Below are 27761 nucleotides of genomic sequence, written 5' to 3' on the forward strand. Positions count from 1 at the left end.
AAAAAAAAAGAGAGAGAGAGAAAGAGATTAACCTTGTGGGGAGCTGGCTAGTGGGTACACAGGAAGCCATAGGTATTAATGCTTTAAAATAAAACATTACATTTGCAGAAGTCTTGGCAGAACTTCAGAGAAGGTAGGACAGAGCTCAGGCGGGTGGGGCCACACACAGGATTCATGAGGAAGAAGTTGTCATCGACGGCTTCTTGTTTCCCGAGTCCGTTTGAGAAGGAAACTGCAAGAGTGGGGCAGAGAACCAGAGCGTCAGGGTAAAACCTCCTCCATCTGCACATCCTGGGGAGGAACCGGGCAGCCAGAGAGCTGGCCGCCCCAGTCCCGCTCCGCCTTTGAAGTGGTTAAAACCGAAGGCGGGGCCTTGGTTCTGGCCCAAGGGACGCTATGACCACAGAATTCCTCTCCCTGCTTTGCCTCGGTGAGTCTGCAGGACTGGGACGAATGGGCTTGGGCTGGTGCGAAAAACTCATGGGGGAGTGGAAGTCCGGGTGGAAACGCGGTGTGTGGAAGTAACGACTTCCACGCGTTGCACACCTGCGGTGGGTGGGTCTGGGCTGGGGGCGTCCCCTGCATGAGTTCGGCCGCCCACTTGCAAGTGACGAGGAGGCCGCGCTGCAGAGACACGGGGAGGCCTCTGCTTACTCCCCTGGGAAATGCAGAACTCCGGTGGGGTCTCCAAGTCTGCACTCGCTAAATACCGCAGTATTGCCATGCATCCTCCGTCGGAATAGAGGAGGGCTGGGCTTAAGGATCTACAGGGTGCAAGGCTGTGGGCAAAAAGACAATTTCCTTTCCTTCCTTCTTTCCTTCTTTCCCTCCTTCCCTCTCTCTCTCTCTCTCTCTCTCTGTATTTATTTATTTATGAGACAGAGTCTCACTCTATGGCCCAGGCTGGAGTGCAATGGTGTGATCTCAGCTCACTGCAACCTCCACCTCCCGGGTTCAAGCGATTCTCCTGCCTCAGCCTCCTGAGTAGCTGGGACTACAGGTACATGCCACCACACCCGGCTAACTTTTCTATTTTAAGTAGAGACAGGGTTTCACCATGTTGGTCATGCTGCTCTCAAGCCCCTGAACTCAGGTGATCCGCCCGCTTCAGCCTCCCAAAGTGCTGGGATTACAGGCATAAGCCACCACACCTGGCCCCAAGAGAACAATTTTCTGACCTGTCCGATTCTTAGGCTGATTTTAACCATCCTCAAATTGAACCTGATGTATTCAGACAGAGCTCAGACTGTGAAAAGGAAGACCTGGGTTACAGTGTGGGCTTCACTACCTAGGAGCTCTAGGCCTGACCCAGCAGAGCTGCACCTCCCTAAGGCCCCAGTTCCTCCCTGGTGCATGGGGGGTGTGGTGGACATCAATGCGCCTCATTTGCCTCAGTTCCTTCCCCCTTTTCTGGGTGCAGCCCTTCCCTGTGGGGTAATGCCCCTCTTGCACACACATTTGCACCTTAGATGAGCCGTTTTTTTTTTTTGCCTTTTTTTTTTTTTTTTTTAAGACAGTCTTGCTTTGTCTCCCAGGCTGGAGTGCAATGGTGTGATCTCGGCTCACTGCAACCTCCACCTCCTGGGTTCAAGCGATTCTCCCAGCTCAGCCTCCTGAGAAGCTGGGATTACAGGTGCGCACCACCACGCCTGGCTAATTTTTTGTATTTTTAGTAGAGACAGGGTTTCACCATGTTGGCCAGCCTGGTCTCAAACTCCTGACCTCAGGTGATCCACCCACTTCAACCTCCTAAAGTGTTGGGATTACAGGCGTGAGCCACTGCACCCGGCTATTTGTGCCTTAGAGATGACCATCGGGCTCATACCCAACCCCCCAGCTGCTGAGCACAGTAAGCTGGGCAACCAGGAGGCTGACCTCATCCCCCAGTGGCTGCCATACCAAAGTACTACAAGCCTGATGGCTTAAAGCAACTAAAATGCACTCTCTTGCAGTTGGGGAGATGAGAAGTCTGAAACCAAAGTGTTGGCAATGTTGATTCCTTCTGAGGGCTATGAGGGAGAATCTGTTTTATGCCCCTCTTCTAGTGGTGGCTGACAATTCTTGGAATTCTTTTTTTTTTTTTTTTTTTGAGGCAGAGTCTCTGTCTGTCACCCAGGCTAGAGTGCAGTGGCATGATCTCGGCTCACTTCAACCTCCACCTCCCAGGTTCAAGCAATTCTCCTGCCTTAGCCTCCCGAGTAGCCTGGATTACAGGCATGGGCCACCATGCCTGGCTAATTTTTGTATTTTTAGTAGAGACGGGGTTTCACCCTGTTGGCCAGGCTGGTCTCAAACTCCTGACCTCAGGTGATCCACCCCCTCCCCCCAGCCTCTCAAAGTGTTGAGATTACAGGCTTGAGCCACCGTGCCTGCCCGCTTGGCATTCTTTAACTTGTAGATGCATCACTCAAATTGCTGGCTTTTTTTTTTTTTTTTTAAAGACAGGGTCTCACTCAGTCACCCAGGCCGGAGTGCAGTGGTACCACCATAGCTCACTGCAGCCTCAACCTCCTGAGCTCAAGCAATCCTCCCCACAGCCTTCTGAGCCACTAGAACTACAGGTGCACACCACCATGTTGGACTAATTAAAGTAATTTCTGTTTTAGAGATGGGGTCTTGCGAGATTGCCCAGGCTAGTCTCCAATTCCTGGACTCGAGCAATCCTCCCCACTAGCCTTCTGAGTAGCTAGAACTACAAGAGTGCACCACCATCTTGGGCTAAGTAAAATAATTTCTTTTTTAGAGATAGGGTCTTGCTATATTGCCCAGGCTAGTCTTCAGCTACTGGGCTCAAGCAATCCTCCCCATTAGCCTTCTGAGCAGCTACAACTACAGGTGCACACCACCACATTGGGCTAATTAAAATAATTTTTTTTTTTTTTTTTTTTTTTTTTTTTTTTTTGCAGAGATGGGGTCTTTCTATATTGCCAAGGCTAGTCTCCAAGTCGTGAGCTCAAGCAATTCTCCTATCTCGGCCTCCCAAAGCACTGTGATTGCAGCCTGGCCTCTCTGCCTCTGTCTTTGCATGGCCACCTTCTTTCTGTGTGTCTCTCTTTCTTTTTCTCTTCTCATAAGTTATATTGGACTAGATGCCCCGCCTACTCCAGTATGACCTCATCTTAGCTTAACTAATTACATCTGCAAAGATCAGATAATGGTATTTCCAAATAAGGTCACATTCAGAGGTCCTGGGAGTTACAACGTGAGCTTCTCTTTTCAAGAAACGCAAATCAGCTGGGTGTGGTGGCTCACACCTGTAATCTCAGGACTTTGGGAGGCCCAGGTGGGAAGATCTCTCGAGGTCAGGAGTTTGAGATCAGCCTGGCCACGTGGCGAAACCCCATCTCTACTAAAAATACAAAAAATCAGCTGGGCATGGTGGCAGGTGCCTGTAATCCCAGCTACTCGGGAGGCTGAGGCAGGAAATTCGCTGGAACCTGAGAGGCAGAGGTTACAGTGAGCTGAGAGAACACCACAGCACTCCAGCATGGGTGACAGAGGGAGATTCCATGTCAAAAAAAGAAAAAGAATATGGGAATTGGGCTGGTTGCAGGTAGCTCATGCCTGTAATCCCAGCATGTTGGAAGGCCGAGGTGGGAGAATCGCTTGAGCTCAGGTGTTCCAGACCAGCCTGGGCAACACGGTGAGTCCTCATCTCTACAAAAAAAAAAATTAAAAATTAGCTGGGACTGGTGGCACATGCCTGTAGTCCCAGTTATTTGGGAGGCTGAGACAGGCAGATCACTTGAGCCCAGGAGGTCGAGGCTGCAGCGAGCTGTGACTGCACTCCAGCACTCCAGCCTGGGCCACAGAGTGAGATCCTATCTTAAAAAGAAAAAGAATATAGGAATCACTGTTTGAACAGACGATGGATGGATAGCAGAGATGAGATGACATGAGTCTAAAAGCGGGATTTGGGGAGGGTCTCAAGAGAGAGCCTGAGTCCTGGGATGCCCTGCCATCCAGAGGCTGTTTCCTACCTGCCAATCCCAGCCAATCTCGCTGCCAACGCAGCCTCGGTCCATCGTGAGGCCTCCACCTCATTCCTTTGCGGTGAAGCTTGGTGTGGTGTCACGTTCTGCCTCGGTACCTGCGTCAACAAGGAACCAACGTCCTGAGACACTCGTGGCTCTAGAGAAATTCTACCTAACTTCACCCTGAAACAAGCCCCATGACTGATGTCCCATTTTCCACGCAAGTTTATGACGCTCCCTTCTCCACAGGGAATATAGAGAACAGAACATAGAAGAAGGAGGGGATGAGGTAAGTGGAAACCAAAGCTAAAGTGAGGGGAGTACTTGGAACCAGAAGACATGGGAAGGGGGAGCAGATTCTCTCTATTGGAATTGAGCAAGAAAACCCTCCCCTTTCCACGGGAAAATAATGTTTGCATTATTTAAGTGGCAAGGGTAAAAACTGCAATCAGGTCGGGCACGGTGGCTCATGCCTGTAATCTCAGCACTTTGGGAGGCTGAGGCAGATGGATCACTTGAGGTCAGGAGTTTGAGACCAGCCTGGGCAATATGGCGAAACCCCATCTCAACAACAACAATTAGTTGGGCATCGTGGTGCACACCTGTAGTCCCAGCTACTCTGGAGACTGAGGTATGAGAATCACTTGAACCCAGGGGGTGTAGGAGGTTGCAGTGAGCTGAGATTGCACCACCGCACTCCAGCCTGGGTGACACAGCGAGACTCTGTCTCAAAACGAAACAAAGCAAACAAAATACTGCAATCACAGAAAATACAAGAAAAAAGCATAGGTGAATGTTGAACAATTTCTAGATGGTGAAAGAATGATTACTCGTGAAAGCAATTCAATACATCAGGCCAGGTGCGGTAGCTCGTACCTGTAATCCCAGAACTTTGGGAGGCCGAGGCAGGCGGATCACCTGAGGCCAGGAGCTCAAGATCAGCCTGGCCAATATGGTGAGACTCTTGTCTCTACTAAAAATACAAAAATTAGCCAGGCATGGTGGCGGGCGCCTGTAGTCCCAGCTACTCGGGAGGCTAAGGCAGGAGAATCACTTAAACCTGGGAGGCGGAGGTTGCAGTGAACTGAGATCGTGCCATTGCACTCCAGCCTGGGCAACAGAGTAAGACTACATCTCAAAAAGAAAGAAAAAAAAAAGTTGCTGGAATTTTCTATATACACATAGCTTCTGAATGACAAACAATAGAACAAAAGTAAGAGGTAAGTCTGGGGAGACATCTGCCAAAAATATATACATACATGTAATACATACATACATTTAATAGATATATTTATATATGTACATGTACATAGAGTTAATATATTATGTATAATACATATATACATAATACATATATATATATTAGACCTATAATGAGCTAGTCATTGTTCTCTGCTGGATTTGTACTCAAAGACAAGCACATAATTTTTCTCTCATTGAGATTTCTCTTCCAGGACTGTGTCTGGGCTACGAAGATGAGAAAAAGAATGGTGAGTTTTCTCCCACTTAAACTTTATTTATTCCTGCATCCCACACTTCATGACCTTTTCCTTTAATTGTCTGAATTCTAGACTCAAATGAACTCTGAATTCTTTCCAGAGAAACTGCCCAAACCCTCCCTCCACGCCTGGCCTAGCTCGGTGGTTGAGGCCCGGAGCAACGTGACCCTGAAGTGTCAGGCTCCTTCCAAGAATGTGACATTCATTCTGCTCAAGGAGAACGACTCTGGGTACAAGCAGGAACAGTTCTCGACAGAAAACGAAGCTGAATTCCACTTCACGGACCTGAAGCTTAAGGATGCTGGGAGCTACTTTTGTGCCTACAAGACAACAGCCTCCCATGAGTGGTCAGAAAGCAGTGAACGCTTGCAGCTGGTGATCACAGGTGAGAAGGGTAGCCTCAGATGTGCTCCTTGATGCACACATTTCTTCGGTTTTGCTTTGCTTTTTTTTTCTTTTTTTTTTTTTTCAAGACAGAGTCTTGTTCTGCCACCCAGGCTGGAGTGCAGTGGCACAATCTCGGCTCACTGCAACCTCTGCCTCCTGGGTTCAAGCAATTCTTCCTCCCCAGCCTCCCGAGTGCTGGGACTACAGGCTCCTGCCACCACGCCCGGCTATTTTTTGTGTTTTTAGTAGAGATGGGGTTTCACCGTGTTAGCCAGGATGGTCTCCATCTCCTGACCTCGTGATCCGCCTGCCTCAGCCTCCCAAAGTGCTGGGATTACAGGTGTGAGCCACCACGCCTGGCCTAATTTTTGTGTTTTTAATAAAGACGTGGTTGTACCATACTGGTGAGGTTGATCTCAAACTCCTGATCTCAGGTGATCCATCTGCCTTGGCCTCCCAAAGGGCTGGGATTACAAACGTGAACCACCGTGCCCGGGGTTTTTTTTTTTTTTTTTTTTTTTTTTTTTTGAGAGGCAGTCTTGCTCTGTCGCCTAGGCTGGAGTGCAGTGGCATGATCTCAGCTCATTGCAATCTCCACCTCCTGGGTTCATGTAATTCACCTGCCTCAGCCTCCCGAGTAGCTGAAACTACAGGGGTGGACCACCACACCGGGCTAATTTTTGTATTTTAGTAGAGACAGGGTTTTACCATGTTGGTCAGGCTGATCTCGAACTGCTGACCTCAAGTGATCTGCCCACATCAGCCTCCCAAAGTGCTGGGATTACGGGAGTAAGCCACCGCGCTTGGCTGCTTTTTTTTTTTTTTTTTTTGGACAGAATCTTGCTCTGTCGCCCAGGCAGGAGTGCAGTGGCATGAACACAATTCACTGCAGCCTCGACCTCCCAGGCTCAAGCAATTTTCCCACATCAGCCTCCCAAGTAGCTGGGAGTACAGGCAAGCACCACCACGCCTGGCTAATTTTTAAATTATTTGTTGAGACAGGATCTATGTTGCCCAGGCTGGTCTTGAACTCCTGAGTTCAGGTGATCCTCCTTCCTTGGCCTCCCAAAGTGCTGGGATTACAGGCGTGAGTCACCAAAGCCTGCCTGATGCACGTATTTCTTTTACTGTTGTGGGACGTGGCTGGGGAAGAAGGAACCCAGGAGACAAAAAGATAGATGCAGGCCGGGCACGGTGCGGTGGCTCACGCCTGTAATCGGAGCACTTTGGGAGGCAGAGGTGGGTGGATCACTTGAGGTCAGGAGTTTGAGACCAGTCTGGCCAAAATGGTGAAACCTCAACTCTACTAAAAATACAAAAATTAGCTGGGTGTGGTGGCGGGCACCTGTAATCCCAGCTACTAGGGAGGCTGAAGCAGGAGGAGAATCACTTGAACCCAGTAGGCAGAGGTTGTAATGAGCCGAGATTGTGCCACTGCACTCCAGCCTGGATGAAAGAGCAAGACTCCGTCTCAAAAAAAAAAAAAAAAAGGATAGATGGAATACCTTCAGTGTGGAAATGGGAACCCGAACGTGGGGCAAGATTCTCATCAGGGACAGGGATTCTGAGAGGGTCCCAATGATGTGGATGTGGGAGAGTGGTGTAGAATATGGTCAGTTAATAGAAAATTAGGGTACGGTAAGACTGACAAACCAAGCGATGATTGCCATGGAAAAGAAGGTCTGTTACAGTTCCCAAGAGGAGGGGGAAGGCTATACTATGGGGGTGGGGGTATGGGGGAAGCACCAGGGTCAATCGGGCAGAGGAAGGAGGAAGAACTGTGGGCCAGAGCTTTGACTGTATTTTGTGGGGAGAACAAGATTAGAGTTGGCCAGGTGTGGTGGTTCATGCCTGTAATCCTAGCACTTTGGGAAGCCGAGGAGGGCGGATCACCCGAGGTCAGGAGTTTGACATCAGCCTGGGTAATATGGTGAAACTCCATCTCTACAAAAATACAATAATTACCTGGGTGTGGTGGTGTGCACTTGTGCTTTCAGCTACTTGGGAGACTGAGGCACGAGAATTGCTTGAACCCGGGAGGCAGAGGCTGCGGTGAGCCAAGATCGTGCTACTACATTCAAGCCTGGGTGATAGAATGAGAACCTGTCTCAAAAAAAAAAAAAAAAAAAGAAAAAAGAATTGGCTTTGGGGTATAGAGACTGTCCCTGGTTGTCTAGTTCTTGGACCTGGGGTAATTAGGAGAGGACAACTTTCACCTTGAGTGTGAGAGCCTCATAATGAAGGTGGTTGGGAGTGAGGGCTCTGGATCTATTGGCTTGCATTTGAGGGACATATTGAGGACAAGTGGTTTACTGGCTCTAGAAATTAACTAACCCTGGGAGGGGTGGTCCCACCAAGGGCAGCAAGGCCCCAAGATGTCAAAGCATCAAATGCAGAAAATGAATACAGAGAGATGGATGAGATAGTCCCCAAGTGCAGTAGAAAATGGAAAAGCGGGCCTGACACGGTGGCTCACACTTGTAATCCCAGCACTTTGGGAGGCCGAGGCGGGCAGATCACAAGGTCAGGAGATCGAGACCATCCTGGCTAACATGGTGAAACCCCGCCTCTATTAAAAATATGTAAAAAATTAGCTGGGCGAGGTGGCGGGCGCCTGTAGTCCCATCTACTTGGGAGGCTGAGGCAGGAGAATGGCGTGAACCCGGGAGGCGGAGCTTGCAGTGAGCCGAGATCGCACCACTGCAGTCCAGCCTGGGCGACAGAGCGAGACTCTGTCAAAAAAAAGAAAGAAAGAAAGAAAGAAGAGAGAGAGAGAGAAAGAGAAAGAAAGAAAAAGAAAGAAAGAAAGAAAGAAAAAGAGAAAGAAAGAGAGAAAGAGAAAGAAAAGAAAGAAAGAAAGAAAGAAAAAGAAAGAAAAGAAAGAGGAAAGAAAGAGGAAAGAAAATGGAAAAGCCCTTCTCTTTACCTCCATTGCCTTGTTCTCTTTAGGGTCACTCCCAGAACCTTTGCTCTCAGTCAGTGTAGACCCAGGGATGACCCTGGGATGACTCCAGGTCTCAGGACACTTTGATGTCTCACTCCATACAATGGAACTGAATGTATTGTAATTGCTCTGCTGAAAATGGGGATCCCAGAACCATTACAAGTCAGGCAAGTAAGAAAAAAACAGACAGATGTGAATGTGACAAGTAAGAAAAAAACAGACAGATGTGAATGCTCTGGAATGTGACAAGTAATGGCAGTGGAAACTACAGCTGTGTGTATTACCTGAGTGACTCATCACACTTGGCCTCCTTCCCCAGCAACAAGTTGGAGATCTGGGTGACAGGTGAGCATAGAGTGATAACACTGGCATTTGACATGTATCCAGCATTTTCTATGTTCCTGTCTCCACGACAGGTAACTTGCTTCCACTAACTCATTCAGTCTTCACTTCCTATGAGGGTGGTTGTGTTACTAATTTTGCTTATAGAGACTAGGTGACCTCCCCGATGTCACAAAGACAATGAGCTTCACAGTTGCTGTTCAGACATAAATGAAAAATTTATATTTCTTTATGCCACAGAAGAAAAGCCAGAAAGAGTGTCCAGTGCTCTATGAGGGATGTAGGAATGGCAAATAATGGAGGATGGGGCTAAGAGATCCCATTGTGTGGGAAAATATGGCAGGCATGGTGCAGGTAACTGAAATTTAAAAATGATGAGGACCACAGTGAGAGGATGCACATGGGAGGATTGTAACATAAGTGACTTGAGATCCCAAGGAAGAGGGATAAAGAATAATTTTACATCACTTTCATCTACCCATTTATCTACCCACCAATCTGTCTATCCATCCACCTACCCATCTATCAACCCACCCACCCATCTACCCACCTACCAACCCATCCACCCTCCCACCCACTCATTCACCCATCCATCTACTCACTTATCCATCTATCAACTCACCCATCCATCCATCCATCCATCCTTCCATCCATCCATATATCCTTCCATCCATCTATCCTTCCATCCACCCATCCATCCTTCCATCCTTCCATCCACCCACACCTTCATCCATTCACATACCCACCCATCTAACTTTCCACCCACCCTTCCATCCATCCATTCATTCACCCCTTTGTCCATCCATTCATCCTCCCACCCATCCATCCATTCATCTATCCATTAATCCATCTAACCACCAACCCTTCCATTCATTCGTCCACTCACCCCTTCATCCATCTATCTACCCACGTACCCATCTATTTACCCAGCCACTCATTTGTCCATCCTTCCACCCACTCATCCACCCATCCACCCTTTCACCCATTCATTCACCCCCCACCCACCTATCCATATATCCATCCATCCATCCATCCATCCATCTATTCATTTATTAGTCACTCAACAATACCTCTCAACTGACTACAGTTGCTTCCAGTAGGTCAATCTGGCCATATCATGGGAAATCCCTGGAGAGACCTTATAGTCATCAGTATAGTGCAGAAGTAGCCAAGGGTCCACACCAATGACTTAGCCTGGGTTTGGGGCATGATGAGTAACTGAGTACTTAATGTTTCACCTCTGATTTACCCTCTTTCTGAGGCTCTTGATCAGTGATGCTCCAACAAGGTGCTCATCACTTTGATGTTGATTTCAAATTGTATTCCCAATAACTTTTTCTTGTAGTCTTAAGAATTTTCGTACCCACACTTTAGCCCTAAAAGCCTGGCGATTATTTGCCATTTCCCAATTATGTTCCCTGGCAGATCATCTACTATTTCCTGATTTCTTCACCTCTATCACAGCTATACCATTACATCACAAGACAGGCTATAGTATCAGTTTAAAGTGGTTGATTTTCCAGGTCAGCCTTCCATATATAATCTGTTTGCTGCTTTGCAAATCACTTGATTATACTACTTTTTTTTTTTTTTTTTTTTTTTTTTTTTTTTTTTTTTGAGATGGAGTCTTGCTCTGTAGCCCGGGTTGGACTGCAGTGGCCGGATCTCAGCTCACTGCAAGCTCCGCCTCCCGGGTTTACGCCATTCTCCTGCCTCAGCCTCCGGAGTAGCTGGGACTACAGGCGCCCGCCACCTCGCCCGGCTAGTTTTTTGTATTTTTAGTAGAGACGGGGTTTCACCGTGTTAGCCAGGATGGTCTTGATCTCCTGACCTCGTGATCCGCCCGTCTCGGCCTCCCAAAGTGCTGGGATTACAGGCTTGAGCCACCGCGCCCGGCCTGATTATACTACTTTTTACTTATTACAAAATGGGCATATAAATGCTTCTATTACAAAAAAAAATAATGCAAAATACCTGGCACAAAAATAGCTGCCTATTTAGTCTACAAATTCAGATACTTTGGTAGATCCTGAGCATATTGTAGGAACTGAGACAGACCAGGTCTCTGGCCAACAGGAGCTCACATTCTTCTTTGGAAGAAAGAAAGAAAGAACAGAAAGATATCAGAGTAATTAAAAAACACATTATAGATGGAGAATAACTGTGAGGGGCATTGTATTAGTGATATATGGCTGCATAACAAATTACCACTAATTTAGCAGCCTGAAACACCTATTTATTATCTCACAGTTGATGTGGGTCAGGAGTCCAGGCACAGCTTAGCTGAGTCCTCTGCTTTGGTTCTCATAAGGATGCAATCAAGGTGTCAACCAGGGCTGGGTTCTCATCTGGAGGCTTGATTGGGGAAGGGTCCATTTCTCCACTCCTGTGGTTGCTAGCAATATCTGGTTCTTTGCAGCTGTAGGATTAATGTTAGACTGATTCTGAAGCACTTGCAAGAAGAGAGATTGAGAGAGAGAGGAGAGAGAGAGAGAGCAAATGCCCTAGCAAACAGAGTTTTATGTAATGTAGCATAATCAAGAGCATAACATCCCATCACCTTTGCCATATCTGTTGGTGAGAAGAAAGTCACAGGTCTCCACACTCAAGGTGAGGGGATTAGACAAAGGCATGAACACCAGAAAGCAGGGCTCCTGAGTCTCCCGAGTGCCCCCTTAAGGTCTATCTGTCACAGGCATGAAATATGAGAATGACCCAACCACATCGATATCTGGAGAAGAGCTCTTCAGGGACAGAGAGCAGCAAAAGCAAAGTCCCAGAAGTGTGAGTGTTCCTGGAATGATTGAGACACAGAAAGGAGGACAGAGAAAAGAACAGCAGAATAAAAGGTGTGGACAGAAGGCAGGGCCTAGAGCATCTAGGGTCTTGTGGGTGTTTGAACTGGTCCTAGAGTCTGCTTTGAAAAAACAGGAACCCACTGATGAACTGGAGAATGGCATGATTTTATTTATATGCTTGAAGGGTCACTGGCTGCTTTTTTTTTTTTTTTCGAGACAGGGTCTCACTCTGTTGCCCAGGCTGGAGTGCAGTGGTGCGATCACAGCTCACTGCAGCCTTGACCTCCCAGGCCCAGGTAATCCTCCCACCTCAGCCTCCCAAGCAGCTGAGATTACAGGCATATGCCATCATGCCCGGCCTCTGGCTGCTTTTGGAAAATAAGGGATTAGATGTGGTAAGAGTTGGTGCATTTCAGGCAATATGACTTTTTAAATTTAAAAATATCAAATTGACAAATGAAGATTGTATATATTCAAGATATACAATCTGATGATTTGATCCATCTGTACATTATGTAACGATGATCACAGTCAGATTAATTAGCACATCCATTGCCACCATGCTGTGCACCTGAACTTCTTCATCTTAGAAGTGGAAATTTAGGGCTGGGCGTGGTGGCTCACGCCTGTAATCCCAGCACTTTGGGAGGCTGAGGCAGGTGGATCAGGAGGTCAGGAGATCGAGACCATCCTGGATAACACAGTGAAACCCTGTCTCTACCAAAAATACAAAAAATTACCCGGGTGCGGTGGCGGGCGCCTATAGTCCCAGCTACTCAGGAGGCTGAGGCAGGAGAATGGCGTGAACCCGGGAGGCGGAGCTTGCAGTGAGCCGAGATTGCACCACTGCACTCCAGCCTGGGCGACACAGCCAGACTCCGTCTCAAAAAAAAAAAAAAAAAACTGGAAATTTATACCTTTCATCAACATCTCCCCATACATTATGTTAAACAAAATAAGCCAGACTCAGAAAGACAAATTCTGCATGATCTCACTCACATGTGTGGCCTGAAAAAGCCAAACTCACAGAAGCAGAGAGTCTACTGGTGGTTGCCAGGGACTGGTGAGTAGGTGATACTTTATTTATTTTTATTTATTTATGTTTTTTGAGACGGAGTCTCCCTCTGTCACCCAGGCTGGAGTGCAGTGGTGCAATCTCAGCTCACTGCAAGCTCGGCCTCCCAGGTTCACGCCATTCTCCTGCCTCAGCCTCCCAAGTTGCTGGGACTACAGGCGCCTGCCACCACGCTCGGCTAATATTTGTATTTTTAGTACAGACAGGGTTTCACCATGTTATCCAGGATGATCTCAATCTCTTGACCTCGTGATCTGCCTTTCTCGGCCTCCCAAAGTGCTGGGATTATAGGCCTGAGCCACCGCACCTGACTGAGTAGGTGATATTTTAACTTAGACAAAATGGTGCCACTGGGGAGATAGAAATATAGGCCGAGTGCAGTGGCTCACGCCTGTAATCCCAGCACTTTGGGAGGCCGAGGTGGGCAGATCACCTGAGGTCAGGAGTTCGAGACCAGCCTGGCCAACATGGTGAAACTCTGTCTCTACTAAAAATACAAAAGTTAGCAGGGTGTGGTGGCAGGTGCCTATAATCCCAGCTACTTGGAAGGCTGAGGCAGGAGAGTCTCCTAAACCCAGGAGGCGGAGGTTGCAGTGGGCTGAGATCATGCCACTGTACTCCGCCTGGGTGACAGTGCAAGATTCCAAAAAAAAAGAGAAAAAAGAAAGAAAGAAAGAATTTGGGTGAATGGTGTTCTTTGTTAAGATAAAGACAACTGGCAAGGAATCATACTGGAGGGGGCATTAGCAGTGTCATTCATAAATACTAGCAAACTCCATGAGTATTAGGAAGAGTAATCTGAGGCTCTGTCCATGCTCTGAGGACCCAGGAAGCATCTAGGGAATGGAGAAGCCATTCTCTTTTCTGCTTCCCAAAGAAGACAGGAAGTCTATAAGTAGGACAAGAGGACTCCTGCCTCCAAGGTTCCTATATGATTAGCATAATTCCTTTTCTTCCCTCCTATTTTCTAGATAAACACGATGAACTTGAAGCTCCCTCAGTGAAAACAGGTAAGATAATTAGAAAGGAGATGTTTTTTCCAATTAGATCTGCTTCATAAGACGCAGGATCACTTTTGCTTAAAGTGCACAGGAGAACTTTATTTTTATTATTGATTGATTGATTGATTGATTGAGATGGAGACTTGCTCTGTCACCCAGGCTGGAGTGCAGTGGTGCAGTCTCAGCTCACTGCAACCTTCGCCTCCTGGGTTCAAGCGATTCTCCTGCCTCAGCCTCCCGAATAGCTGGGAGTACAGGCACACGCCACCATGCCCGGCTAATTTTTCTATTTTTAGTAGAGATATTCCTCCTGAATAACTGGGATTACAGACACCTACCACTAAACCCAGCTCTTTTTTTTTTTTTTTTTTTTTTTTTAGTAGAGATGGAGTTTCACCATGTTGGCCAGGCTGGTATGAAACTCCCGACCTCAAGCAATTCCCCTGCCTTGGCCTCTCAAAATGTTGGGGTTACAGGTGTGAGCCACCGCACCCAGCCTACAAGAAGAACTTTAATGCCCTTTTTCTCAATGTTATTGGGGAAACTGCTGTGTTTTCGGGGGTGGGGCATGAGGGGAGATAATCTCTAAAGTGCTTCCGGTTTCTGAAGAAGTTGGCGTGTAAAACAGCACAGAGTGCGTCGTTTGCCATATGACGTGATGAAAAACTAGGGTGGGATTTGGGGAATAATGGGGGTGAATTTTTGGGTGACCCATTTGGGGAGTAGGACTAAGACCTACGCAGAGTAGGTACTTCAGGAATATGTATAATCAAGAGTTTGTTATAACTCTAAAATTCTCCACAATAGGTGAATATTGAATTTTTTCCCCTAATGTTGCTTATTCATTAACAATTGACTAAGATTCTATCCTCAGAGGTTCTCATAAAAATTAGAGGTCCCCAGGCGAGGTGGCTCACGCCTGTAATCCCAGCACTTTGGGAGGCCGAGGTGGGCAGATCACCTGAGGTCAGGAGTTCGAGACCAGCCTGGCCAACATGGTGAAACTCCATCTCTACTAAAAATACAAAAATTAGCAGGGTGTGGTGGCAGGTGCCTATAATCCCAGCTACTTGGAAGGCTGAGGCAGGAGAATCTCTTAAACCCAGGAGGCGGAGGTTGCAGTGGGCTGAGATCATGCCACTGCACTCTGCCTGGGTGACAGTGCAAGATTCCAAAAAAAAAAGAAAAAAAAAAAGAAAGAAAGAATTTGGGTGAATGGTGTTCTTTGTTAAGATAAAGACAACTGGCAAGGAATCATACTGGAGGGGGCGTTAGCAGTGTCATTCATAAATACTAGCAAACTCCATGAGTATTAGGAAGAGTAATCTGAGGCTCTGTCCATGCTCTGAGGACCCAGGAAGCATCTAGGGAATGGAGAAGCCATTCTCTTTTCTGCTTCCCAAAGAAGACAGGAAGTCTATAAGTAGGACAAGAGGACTCCTGCCCCCAAGGTTCCTATATGATTAGCATAATTCCTTTTCTTCCCTCCTATTTTCTAGATAAACACGATGAACTTGAAGCTCCCTCAGTGAAAACAGGTAAGATAATTAGAAAGGAGATGTTTTTTCCAATTAGATCTGCTTCATAAGACGCAGGATCACTTTTGCTTAAAGTGCACAGGAGAACTTTATTTTTATTTCATTTATTTATTTATTTATTTATTTATTTATTTATTTAGATGGAGACTTGCTCTGTCACCCAGGCTGGAGTGCAGTGGTGCAGTCTCAGCTCACTGCAACCTTCGCCTCCTGGGTTCAAGCGATTCTCCTGCCTCAGCCTCCCGAATAGCTGGGAGTACAGGCACACGCCACCATGCCCGGCTAATTTTTGTATTTTTAGTAGAGATATTCCTCCTGAATAACTGGGATTACAGGCACCTACCACTAAACCCAGCTCTTTTTTTTTTTTTTTTTTTTTTTTTAAGTAGAGATGGAGCTTCACCATGTTGGCCAGGCTGGTATGAAACTCCCGACCTCAAGCAATTCCCCTGCCTTGGCCTCTCAAAATGTTGGGGTTACAGGTGTGAGCCACCACACCCAGCCTACAAGAAGAACTATAATGCCCTTTTTCTCAATGTTATTGGGGAAACTGCTGTGTTTTCGGGGGTGGGGCATGAGGGGAGATAATCTCTAAAGTGCTTCCGGTTTCTGAAGAAGTTGGCGTGTAAAACAGCACAGAGTGTGTCGTTTGCCATATGACGTGATGAAAAACTAGGGTGGGATTTAGGGAATAATGGGGGTGAATTTTTGGGTGACCCATTTGGGGAGTAGGACTAAGACCTACGCAGAGTAGGTACTTCAGGAATATGTATAATCAAGAGTTTGTTATAACTCTAAAATTCTCCACAATAGGTGAATATTGAATTTTTTCCCCTAATGTTGCTTATTCATTAACAATTGACTAAGATTCTATCCTCAGAGGTTCTCGTAAAAATTAGAGGTCCCCTAGACCGGGCGCGGTGGCTCAAGCCTGTAATCCCAGCACTTTGGGAGGCCGAGACGGGCGGATCACGAGGTCAGGAGATCGAGACCATCCTGGCTAACACGGTGAAACCCCGTCTCTACTAAAAATACAAAAAAAACCTAGCCGGGCGAGGTGGCGGGCGCCTGTAGTCCCAGCTACTCCGGAGGCTGAGGCAGGAGAATGGCGTAAACCCGGGAGGCGGAGCTTGCAGTGAGCTGAGATCCGGCCACTGCAGTACAGCCCGGGCTACAGAGCAAGACTCCGTCTCAAAAAAAAAAAAAAAAAAAAAAAAAAAAAATTAGAGGTCCCCAGGCGAGGTGGCTCACGCCTGTAATCCCAGCACTTTGGGAGGCCGAGGTGGGCAGATCACCTGAGGTCAGGAGTTCGAGACCAGCCTGGCCAACATGGTGAAACTCCGTCTCTACTAAAAATACAAAAATTAGCAGGGTGTGGTGGCAGGTGCCTATAATCCCAGCTACTTGGAAGGCTGAGGCAGGAGAATCTCTTAAACCCAGGAGGCGGAGGTTGCAGTGGGCTGAGATCATGCCACTGCACTCTGCCTGGGTGACAGTGCAAGATTCCAAAAAAAAAAGAAAAAAAAAAAGAAAGAATTTGGGTGAATGGTGTTCTTTGTTAAGATAAAGACAACTGGCAAGGAATCATACTGGAGGGGGCGTTAGCAGTGTCATTCATAAATACTAGCAAACTCCATGAGTATTAGGAAGAGTAATCTGAGGCTCTGTCCATGCTCTGAGGACCCAGGAAGCATCTAGGGAATGGAGAAGCCATTCTCTTTTCTGCTTCCCAAAGAAGACAGGAAGTCTATAAGTAGGACAAGAGGACTCCTGCCCCCAAGGTTCCTATATGATTAGCATAATTCCTTTTCTTCCCTCCTATTTTCTAGATAAACACGATGAACTTGAAGCTCCCTCAGTGAAAACAGGTAAGATAATTAGAAAGGAGATGTTTTTTCCCATTAGATCTGCTTCATAAGACGCAGGATCACTTTTGCTTAAAGTGCACAGGAGAACTTTATTTTATTTATTTATTTATTTATTTATTTATTTATTTATTTATTTAGATGGAGACTTGCTCTGTCACCCAGGCTGGAGTGCAGTGGTGCAGTCTCAGCTCACTGCAACCTTCGCCTCCTGGGTTCAAGCGATTCTCCTGCCTCAGCCTCCCGAATAGCTGGGAGTACAGGCACACGCCACCATGCCCGGCTAATTTTTGTACTTTTAGTAGAGATATTCCTCCTGAATAACTGGGATTACAGGCACCTACCACTAACCCCAGCTCTTTTTTTTTTTTTTTTTTTTTTTTTAGTAGAGATGGAGTTTCACCATGTTGGCCAGGCTGGTATGAAACTCCCGACCTCAAGCAATTCCCCTGCCTTGGCCTCTCAAAATGTTGGGGTTACAGGTGTGAGCCACCGCACCCAGCCTACAAGAAGAACTTTAATGCCCATTTTCTCAATGTTATTGGGGCAACTGCTGTGTTTTCGGGGGTGGGGCATGAGGGGAGATAATCTCTAAAGTGCTTCCGGTTTCTGAAGAAGTTGGCGTGTAAAACAGCACAGAGTGCGTCGTTTGCCATATGACGTGATGAAAAACTAGGGTGGGATTTGGGGAATAATGGGGGTGAATTTTTGGGTGACCCATTTCGGGAGTAGGACTAAGACCTACGCAGAGTAGGTACTTCAGGAATATGTATAATCAAGAGTTTGTTATAACTCTAAAATTCTCCACAATAGGTGAATATTGAATTTTTTCCCCTAATGTTGCTTATTCATTAACAATTGACTAAGATTCTATCCTCAGAGGTTCTCATAAAAATTAGAGGTCCCCAGGCGAGGTGGCTCACGCCTGTAATCCCAGCACTTTGGGAGGCCGAGGTGGGCAGATCACCTGAGGTCAGGAGTTCGAGACCAGCCTGGCCAACATGGTGAAACCCTGTCTCTACTAAAAATACAAAAATTTGCCAGGCATTGTGGTGGGCGCCTGTATTCCTAGCTACTCAAGTGACTGAAGCAGGAGAATTGCTTGAACCTGGGAGGTAGAGGTTGCAGCGAGCCGAGTAAGACTCTGTCTCAAAAAAAAAAAAAAAAAAAAAAAAAATTAGAGCTTTTGGCAGCATTCAGCTGAAACAGAAGCTCATCCAGACTTTAAGGGCCAAATTCAGAATATAAATTGGCATCTAGATGCTTAATCATCCTTCCTTTCAGCAAGTCACAATCTTCCTGCAACCTACTCCGAAGAGCCAAATTTGCTGAAAGTTGTTGCTAGCAGTCTGTGCTGGTATAATCGGTTTTTGAAAAGGTATCCTCCAAAGTGTTCTTGCAAGATAACTATTTGAAACGTTTTTATTCCATGATAGTAGGCTTGGGAAATGACTGCTACCCTAGCACTGTGAACACAATTCACATCAGGAACATTTTCTAAGAAAGATATGAAATCTAATGGGAGAGAGGAACACAGAAGTATCAGAAAGGAGGTGGGAGATCTAGTGAGGTGTGAGGGGGAGGAGGAAGAGAAACTTTTCTATTTTGAGTTCTTGTGTCATTTATTTTCTTTTTTTATTGATATATAATTCGCATTCCAAAAATTCACCCTTGTAAAGTGTACAATTCACTGGCATTTTGTATATTCACAAGGTAGTATAACCATCACCACTACATAATTCCAGACCATTCTCATCACCCTGAAAGAAAATCTTGTACCCATTAAGCAGTCACTCCTCATTTCCCACTCTCCCACCAGGCCCTGCCAACCATTCATATACTTCTTTGTGTCTATGATTTCGTCTATTCTGGACATTTTGTGTAAGTGGATTCATATGTGGTCCTTTGTGACTAGCTCCTTTCACTTTAGCATGATGTTTTCAAAGTTTATCCGTACTATAGCATGTATCAATGTTTCATTTCTTGTCATGGTGAAAAGCATCATACTGTATGGACAGACCACATTTTGCTTATCCATTCTTTTTTTTTTTTTCTTTGAGATGGAGTCTTGCTCTGTTGCCCAGGCTGGAGTGCAGTGGCATGATCTCAGCTCACTGCAACCTCCGCCTCCCGGGTTCAAGTGATTCTTCTGCCTCATCCTCCTGAGTAGTTGGAACTACAGGTGCCCGCCACCATGCCCAACTCATTTTTGTATTTTTAGTAGAGAAGGGGTTTCACCATGTTGGTCAGGCTGGTCTCAAACTCCTGACCTCAAGTGATCCACTTGCCTCGGCTTCCCAAAGTGCTGGGATTACAGACTTGAGCTACTGCGCCTGGCCCCATTCTTCTTTTGATGGACATTTGTGTTGTCTGTACCTCTTGGCTAAAGTGAGTAATGGTGCTTGAACACTGTGGTGGGAGTATCTGTTTGCCTCCCTGCTGTAAATTATCTTGGGTATGTACCTAGAAGTGGATTTGCTAGGACATATGGTGACTATTATGTTCAACTTTTTGAGGAACTGCCAAATCATTTTCCATTATGGCTGTATCATGTTATATTCCTTCCAGTAATCTATGTGGGTTCCAATATCTCCACATCCTTGTCAACACTTACTTTTCTTTTTTTAAATTATAGCCATCCCAGTGGGTATTATATAATTTCTTAAAATTTATTTTTTGAGTTCAAATTTGTATCACCACAATTCTAAACAGAATGAAATATCTTTGCCAGGTGCAGTGGCTCACGTCTGTAATCCCAGGACTTCAGGAAGATGAGGCAGGAGGATCACTTGAGCCCAGGGGTTCAAGACCAGCCAGGGCAACCCAGTGAGATCCCATCTCTATAAAAAATACAAAAATTAGCCAGGCATGGTGGTGTGCGCCTTTAGTCCCAGCTACTTGGGAGGCTTAGGCAGGAAGATCGTTTGAGCCCACGAGGTTGAGGCTTCAGTGAACTGTGATTGTGCCACAGCACTCCAGCCTGAGTGACAGAGCGAGACCCTGTCTCAATAAATAAAATAACAGTAAAATATCTTTAAGCACAGGTATAATGTCCCCAGCCTGTATTTATATGCCTTAAACACACCAGAAAAGGACCCTATATTCAATTGCTCTGTAGAGAATGAAGATGAATTTTATCACACAAGACTCGACTTCCTTTCTGGTGCCTGTGGCTCCATTTGTGCCCCGTGTCAGGCTGTATCTTGTTGCTCAGTCTGATTCTAGTAGCATAGCAACTTACAATTTATTCTGGCAATTTGTAAATACTGATGTGAAATTTGGCCAGGATATGTGGACATCTCAGGGTGAACCCAGTCCAGCTGATTATGGGGGTCATGGGAAGATGAGAATTTTGCAATAACGTACTTCTCATTTCTAGTGAATTGCTGCGTGAAAGATACTGTAGGCTGGAAAAGGGGAGAACAGAAAGGATGAGGCAAGGCTGCTGTTTCTGTTTCCATGTGGGGAAACGGAAGAGTCCAGGAGCAGCCGTTCCTGCCCGGTTTTCATCAGTCCTTGGAAATGCACTGATAGAATTGTTGCTTATGGCCAGGCACGGTGGCTCATGCCTATAATCCCAGCACTTTGGGAGGCCAAGGTGGGCGATCACCTGAGCTCAGGAGTTTGAGACCAGCCCGGCCAACATGGTGAAACCTCATCTCTACTAGAAATATAAAAAATTAGCAGGGCATGGTGGCGGGCACCTCTAATCCCAGCTCCTTGGGAGACTGAGGCAGGAGAATTGCTTGAACCCTGGAGGCAGAGATTGCAAAGCCAAGATTGAGCCACTGCACTCCAGCCAGGGTGACAGAGTGAGACTCTGTCTCAAAAAAAAAAAAAGAATTGTTGCTTTTGAGGGATTCTCTGATTCAGCTCCACCAGAAGCAGGCCCTTAGAAAGCATTAGTGTAAAAGTGATATTTTATTTTATTATTTATTTATTTTTGAGACAGAATTTCGCTCTTGTTGCCCAGGCTGGAGTGCAGTGGCATGGTCTTGGCTCACTGCAACCTTCGCCTCCCGGGTTCAAGCGATTCTCCTGCCTCAGACTCCCGAGTAGCTGGGATTACAGGTGTGCACCACCACGCCTGGCTAATTTTGTATTTTTAGTAGAGATGGGGTTTCTCCGTGTTGGTCAGGCTGGTCTCGAACTCCCGATCTCAGGTGATCCGCCCACCTCGGCCTCCCAGTGCTGAGATTACAGGTGTGAGCTACCGTGCCCGGCGTGAAAATGACATTTTAGGGAGTGGGAAAGAAGGGCCGGGAGGAAAAGAGATTAAACAAGAGTGGGATATCCGTGTCCCCAAGATGGTATCTTTGGCTCAATCCTGCAGAAAAAGCAGTGGAGACAGGGAAGGTCAAAGACCGGAGACTAAGGAGCTGGGGTCTTCACAGCAGTCAGTGGTAGTTTGTTCTGGGCATGTAAATTCCAAGGCATTTGGAGCTCTCCCAGGCAGTCCCCCAAAGAAGAGATGCAAATGTTCACTTTGGAAAGGGAAAGAAGCCACAATCTAGAATGCATAAAAATGGGAAAGGGATCTGGGGAACATGGGTTGAGGAACACTGACAGAATCTGTTACAGAGAGAGATGGGTGTGGGTGGAATATTGGGTGAAAAAAAATCATCATTATACCTACAATCCCATTATCCTACACAATGAGTCAGTTTCTAGACTGAGTGCTTTAAAGCCAGGATTTTTCATCATTACCTAACTCTTCAAGTTAGGTATTATTGGCTCTCTGCCCCCTCCTTATATTTAACCAAAAAATAATGTATTCCAGAAAGGGAAGGGAACATTTACAAAGATGGGAGATGGGAGACCTAGTACTAGAACTCAAGTATGTCTTGTTTCAAACTCTCCACTCCTTTTGCTGCTCCCTGATGAGCAGCTCAGAAAGAGCCTTATTTCAGGAAGGGGGGATAAATAGATAATTAGATATGATAGACAGATGATAGGTAAGTAGGTAGATACATAGATAACTAGACATGATAGATAAGATAGATACTAGATGATAGGTAGGTAGCTAGATATGATAGATTAGATAGACAGATGATAGTTAAGTAGGTAGATAATTAGATACAATAGATAACTAGATATGATAGGTTAGATAGATAAATGGATAATAGGTAAGTAGGTAGATAGATACAGATGATTAGCTAGCTAGCTAGATGATAGATAACTAGATATAGTAGATAAAATAGATAGATGTAGATCTATCATCTACAGATCCCTGTCGTTCTGGTATCTCGGAGAATCATGTCTCCTTCAGAGAGCCCCACCCTTCCCCACTCTAAACGCCTTCCATGCCCACATCACTGCTGTTCGTTACCTGGCGTCAACGAGCTCATTGGAGTGCGTTTGAAGTTGGCTGGGCGTGGTGATCTGTACTCCCAGCTACCCTGGAGGCCGAGTGAGGAGGACCGCTTGAGGCCAGGAATTCGAGTATGATTGCACCACTGCACTCCAGCCTGGGCAACAGAGTGAGACTCTGTCTCTTTAAAGAAAAAAATGTGTTTGAGGTTAAGAGCTGAGATCATGTCTGTGTTAGCCAGAGTTTTCCAGAAAAAACAGAACCAATAGAACATATATATATAAGCTGGGTGTGGTGGTTCACACCTGTAATCCTAGCACTTTGGGAGGCCGACGTGGGTGGATTACCTGAGGTCAGGAGTTCAACACCAGCCTGGTCAACATGGCGAAACCCCGTCTCTACGAAAAATACAAAAATCAGTCGGGCGTGGTGGTGGGCACCTGTAATCTCAGCTACTCAGGAGGCTGAGGCAGGAGAATTGCTTGAACCCAGGAGGCGGAGCTTGCAGCGAGCCAAGATTGCAGCTATTGCACTCCAGCCTGGATGACAAGAGTGAAACTTTGTCTCAAAAAACAAACAAACAAAAAAACCCACATACACGTGTGTGTGTGTGTATATAGATAGAGAGAGATTTATTTTAATGGATTGGTTCATGTGATTGTCAGGGGCTGGTAAGTCTGAAATCTGCAGGGCAGGTAGGAGATCCAAGGGAGACTTGATATTGCAGCTTGAGTCTGGAGGCCCAATTCCTTCCACCTTGGGGTACCTCAGTCTTTTCTCTTAAAGCCTTCAACTGATTGGATGAGGCCCACCCATATGACAGTGGGTCATCTGCTTTACTCAAAGTCTATTGGTTGAAATGTCCAGCTCCAAGGCGGGAGGATCCAGGCTTGGAAGCCAGGCTGTCTGGCTCCTCTTAGCATTTCTGCTCACCCCTATCAGTGCATTTCAGACAGTGATTACACAGACAGACGTGGTGGCTCACACCTGTAATCCCAGCACTTTGGGAGGCCACGGCGGGAGGATCACTTGAAGTCAGGAGTTTGAAATCAACCTGGCCAATGTAGTGAAACCCCGTCTCCACTAAATATACAAAAATTAGCTGGGCATGATAGTGCACACCTGTAATCCCAGCTACTCAGGAGGCTGAGTAGGGAGAATTGTTTGAACCAGAGAGGTGGAGGTTGCAGTGAGCCAAGATCACACTCCAGCCTGGGTGACAGAGCAAGGCTCCGTCTCAAAAAAAAAAAAAAAAAATATATATATATATATATACACACGCACACACACACATATATACACACACGTATGTAAAGCACTGGCTCACAATAAATGATCAATTTCATTGCTATGCACCAAACATTCCCTGGGAATTTCCTATGTGCCAAGCAGTGTTCCAGCCCTCTCTATAGGTACTGACCCACCAGCCAACAAAATAGGTACTGCTGCTGTCCTCACTTTACCGATGGGGAAACAGAAGCTTAGAGAAGATTAAGGAAATTCCCCAAAGCAATAGGAAGTTTCAGCTCCGAGGTGGGAGATCCAGGCTTGGAAGCCAGGCCGTCTGTCTGGCTCCTCTTAGCTTTTCTACTTACCCCTATCGGTGGATTTCAGGAGCCAGGCTGATTTCCTGACCTGCTCTTCCCCCTCCAGACACCAGAACCATCTTTGTTGCCATCTTCAGCTGCATCTCCATCCTTCTTCTCTTCCTCTCAGTCTTCATCATCTACAGATGCAGCCAGCACGGTGAGCTCAGAGAACGCAAAGGGAGAGAGGGGGAGTGAAGGATTTTCTCGGTAGGTAAATTCCTCCTGCATTTTTTGTAGGTTCTTCGCCTGAAGAATCCACCAAAAGGTAGATGCTTGGCATAGCTCATGCTCCCCTTAATTCCCATGTCATTCTCCAGGGAACCCATTGGCACATTTGGGATTGGTACTCTGAGCCCCGACCCCAGCCCATTCTGTGACCTCCCTCCACTCCCCTCCTCTCCCCTCCATTGCCCTCACCCTCTCCCCGAAATCTTCATATCCCATCCTTTCACGTGTCTCTCTCTCTCTCTCAGAATCAGCCATTCCAAACTTTCGGAGCAGGAGGCTGCTGGTAAGGGACAGGGAAAATGTAAGGGAATCACCAGATAGAAAGACTAAGTTCTGACTCCTACAGCTGAAAACTGATTTTTTTTTTTTTCTCTCTCACTCAGAGGCAGATTTATCCAGGATGGAAAGGGTATCTGTCTCGGTGAGTCCTCCCGCTTAGGAGTCCCACAAGAGCTCCCTCACCACAACGGGCTGGTTGTGTCTGCCTCCTGGTTAAGCCCATACAGAAACGTCTACTATTTATCACCCGTGTGGTCTTAGACAACTCCCCAAAGGGGAACCAAAATCTCGATTTAAAAGGCATATGCACAGGGCCGGGTGCGGTGGCTCACGCCTGTAATCCCAGCATTTTGGGAGGCCGAGGCAGGCAGATCACAAGGTCAGGAGATTGAGACCACCCTGGCTAACACAGTGAAACCTCATCTCTACTAAAGATACAAACAATTAGCTGGGCGTGGTGGCGGGCGCCCGTAATCCCAGCTACTTGGGATTCCGAGCCAGGAAAATGACTTGAACCCGGGAGGCGGAGGTTACAGTGAGCCGAGATCACGGCACTGCACTCCAGCCTGGGCAACAGAGCGAGATTCTGTCTCAAAATAGATAAATAAATAAAAATAAAAAAATAAAAGTCTTACGCAGATCCATTGATGTCACACACATAAAGAGCTATAAAAACAGAAAAGAAAAAGACATGTATGTGGTGTGACCAAGGACCTGGATTTTGAATTTAATTTAATTGTAATTAATTTAAATGTCAATAGCCACGTGTGGCTAGTGGCTGCCATATTGACCACTCAGTTCTAATATTCATCTATTTTCTCCAAAGACGGCAGACCCCCAAGGAGTGACGTATGCTGAGCTAAACATCAATGCCCTGTCTGAGGCAGTTTCTGACACCACCCAGGAGCCCCCAGGATCTCATGAATATGCGGCAGTGAATGTGTAGCAAGAAGACAGCCCGGGCCACTAAAGGAGGGGGGATCGTGCTGGCCAAGGTTATCAGAAACGTGGAGATGCGGATGACTCTGTGTCCCTTGCTCCTCATCCGTATCAATAAAATTAAGTTTCTCATCTTAAAAAGAAATCTGACTTATTTATGGATTATTCATGCCCAAGAACCCCACCATCCTCTTTCTACCCCGCATTTCCTCCTAGAACAATTCAAGGAAATAATAAATAATTATTGATCAGCTATCCAGCAAAGAATGTAAGAATCATGGAGCATCTCCTGGAAGCACAACAAGCGAAAAAGAAAACGGCCAGGCTCAGGCCTGTCATCCCGGCACTTTGGGAGGCCGAGGCGGGTGGATCATCTGAGGTCAGAGTTCATGACCAGCCTGACCAACATGGTGAAATCCCATCTCTACTAAAAATATAAAATTAGCGGGACATGGTGGTGGGCGCCCGTAATCCCAGCTACTTGGGAGGCTGAGGCAAGAGAATTGCTTGAACCCAGGAGGCAGAGGTTACAGTGAGCTGAGATGACACCATTGCACTCCAACCTGGGCAACAGAGTGAGATTCATCTCAAAAAACAAACACCCCCAGACCTGCAAACTCCTAGACCAGAGAGCAGAAAACAAAAGGACTAGAGAGTAACATTTCCAGCTTTCTGGGCTGTAGGATCTCTGCTGAGACTACCCCATTCTGCTGTAGTACCATGAAAGCAGCCATCTTTGATATGTAAACAAGTAGATGTGGTGGTGTTCGAATAAAACTTTATTTACAACCTCATGTTCTCATTCATGTGGGAGCTAAAAAACTGGCTCTTATGAAGGTAAAGAGAGAGAGTTATCACAGGCTAGAAGGGGTGGGTTAGTTAATGGGCACAAACACAGTGAAACAGAAGGAACAAGTTCAAGTGTTCAACAGCACAGAAGGGTGACCATAGTTAACAACAGTACATTGTATATTTCAAAATAGCTAGAAGAGATGATTTGAAACTTTCCCAACACAAATGATAAATGAGCCGGGTGCAGTGGCTCACTCCTGTAATCTCAACACTTTGGGAGGCCAAGACGGGTGGATCACCTGAGGTCAGGAGTTTAAGACCAACCTGGCCAACATGGTGAAACCCCGTCTCTACTAAAAATACAAAAATTAATTGGGTGTGGTGGCGCATGCCTGTAATCCCAGCTACTTGGGAGACTGAGGCAGAAGAATCACTTGAACCCAGGAGGTGGAGGTTGCAGTGAGCCAAAATCACACCACTGCACTCCAACCTGTGCAACAGAGACTCTGTCTCAAAAGGAAAAAAAAAGATAAATGTTTGAGGTAGCAGAATATCCTAAATACCCTGATTTGAGTATTATACATTCTGTGCATGTATCAAACTGTTACATGTATGTCATAAATATGCATAAATATTATGTATCTATAGAAAGTTTTTTTTTTTTTTTTTTTTTTTAGATGGAGTCTTGCTCTGTCGCCCAGGCGCCAGAGTGCGGTGGCGTGATCTCAGCTCGCTGCAACCTCCCCCGGCAGGTTCAAATGATTCTCCTGTCTCAGCCTTCCGAGTAGCTGGGATTACAGGCGTCTGCCACCACGCCCAGCTAATTTTTTCGTATTTTTAGTAGTGATGGGGTTTCACCATGTTGGCCAGGCTGGTCTCAAGCTCCTGACTGCAAGTGATCCACCCACCTCAGCCTCCCAAAGAGCTGGAATTACAGGCGGGAGCCACTGTGCCCAGCCCAGAAAGTTATTTTAAAAACAAAACATTTTGTTTTCAAAAACAAGCTGTGGGCTGTAGTGTTCCAACCCTTGTGCGAGGCCAGTGCTTTTAAAAGTCTGCTTGGGCCATCACCCCAACCACTTCTGGCCCTGATGAGGGTCCAGGGCATGAGAGGGAGGAGGGAGCGTCTTAGTCCATCCAGGCTGCTATCAACGTACCAAAGACCAGGCAGCTTCCAGACAACACATAGTTATTTCTCAC

The 27761-nt window shown here is 46.4% G+C and overlaps 2 protein-coding genes across 14 annotated transcripts in view; one reads left to right on the forward strand and one right to left on the reverse strand.

Annotated features, from left to right (window-relative positions):
- VSTM1 (V-set and transmembrane domain containing 1) lies at positions 1-27750 on the forward strand. Of its 3 annotated transcripts, XM_037992022.2 has the most exons (11): positions 1-430; positions 5429-5464; positions 5574-5858; positions 13991-14029; positions 15520-15558; positions 17388-17426; positions 24388-24480; positions 24561-24588; positions 24797-24834; positions 24935-24972; positions 25657-27750. In XM_037992022.2, exons 1-11 carry the CDS (start codon positions 397-399, stop codon positions 25774-25776), a joined length of 789 nt encoding a protein of 262 aa, XP_037847950.2. In that variant the 5' UTR covers positions 1-396; the 3' UTR covers positions 25777-27750. The 3 variants fall into 3 exon arrangements, with proteins under 3 accessions (XP_037847950.2, XP_072872086.1, XP_037847951.2); XM_073015985.1 differs by lacking the exon at positions 17388-17426; XM_037992023.2 differs by lacking the exon at positions 15520-15558.
- CACNG6 (calcium voltage-gated channel auxiliary subunit gamma 6) overlaps positions 17897-27761 on the reverse strand; it is a 57466-nt gene continuing 47601 nt past the window's right edge. For 2 of the 11 annotated variants that reach the window (XM_073015990.1, XM_073015986.1), the window contains exons 12-15: positions 24741-24831; positions 24330-24460; positions 23082-23132; positions 17900-22917 (exon numbers count right to left, since the gene is read on the reverse strand). The gene's annotated coding sequence lies outside the window, so the exon portion shown is untranslated. Of the gene's footprint in view, positions 22918-23081; positions 23274-24329; positions 24570-24740; positions 24832-27761 lie in introns of all 11 variants that reach the window. The other 9 variants (XM_073015994.1, XM_073015993.1, XM_073015992.1 and 6 more) reach the window with 9 other exon arrangements.

The sequence above is a fragment of the Chlorocebus sabaeus genome, chromosome 6, assembly GCF_047675955.1.
Source record: "Chlorocebus sabaeus isolate Y175 chromosome 6, mChlSab1.0.hap1, whole genome shotgun sequence".
NCBI classification, from domain to species: Eukaryota; Metazoa; Chordata; class Mammalia; order Primates; family Cercopithecidae; genus Chlorocebus; species Chlorocebus sabaeus.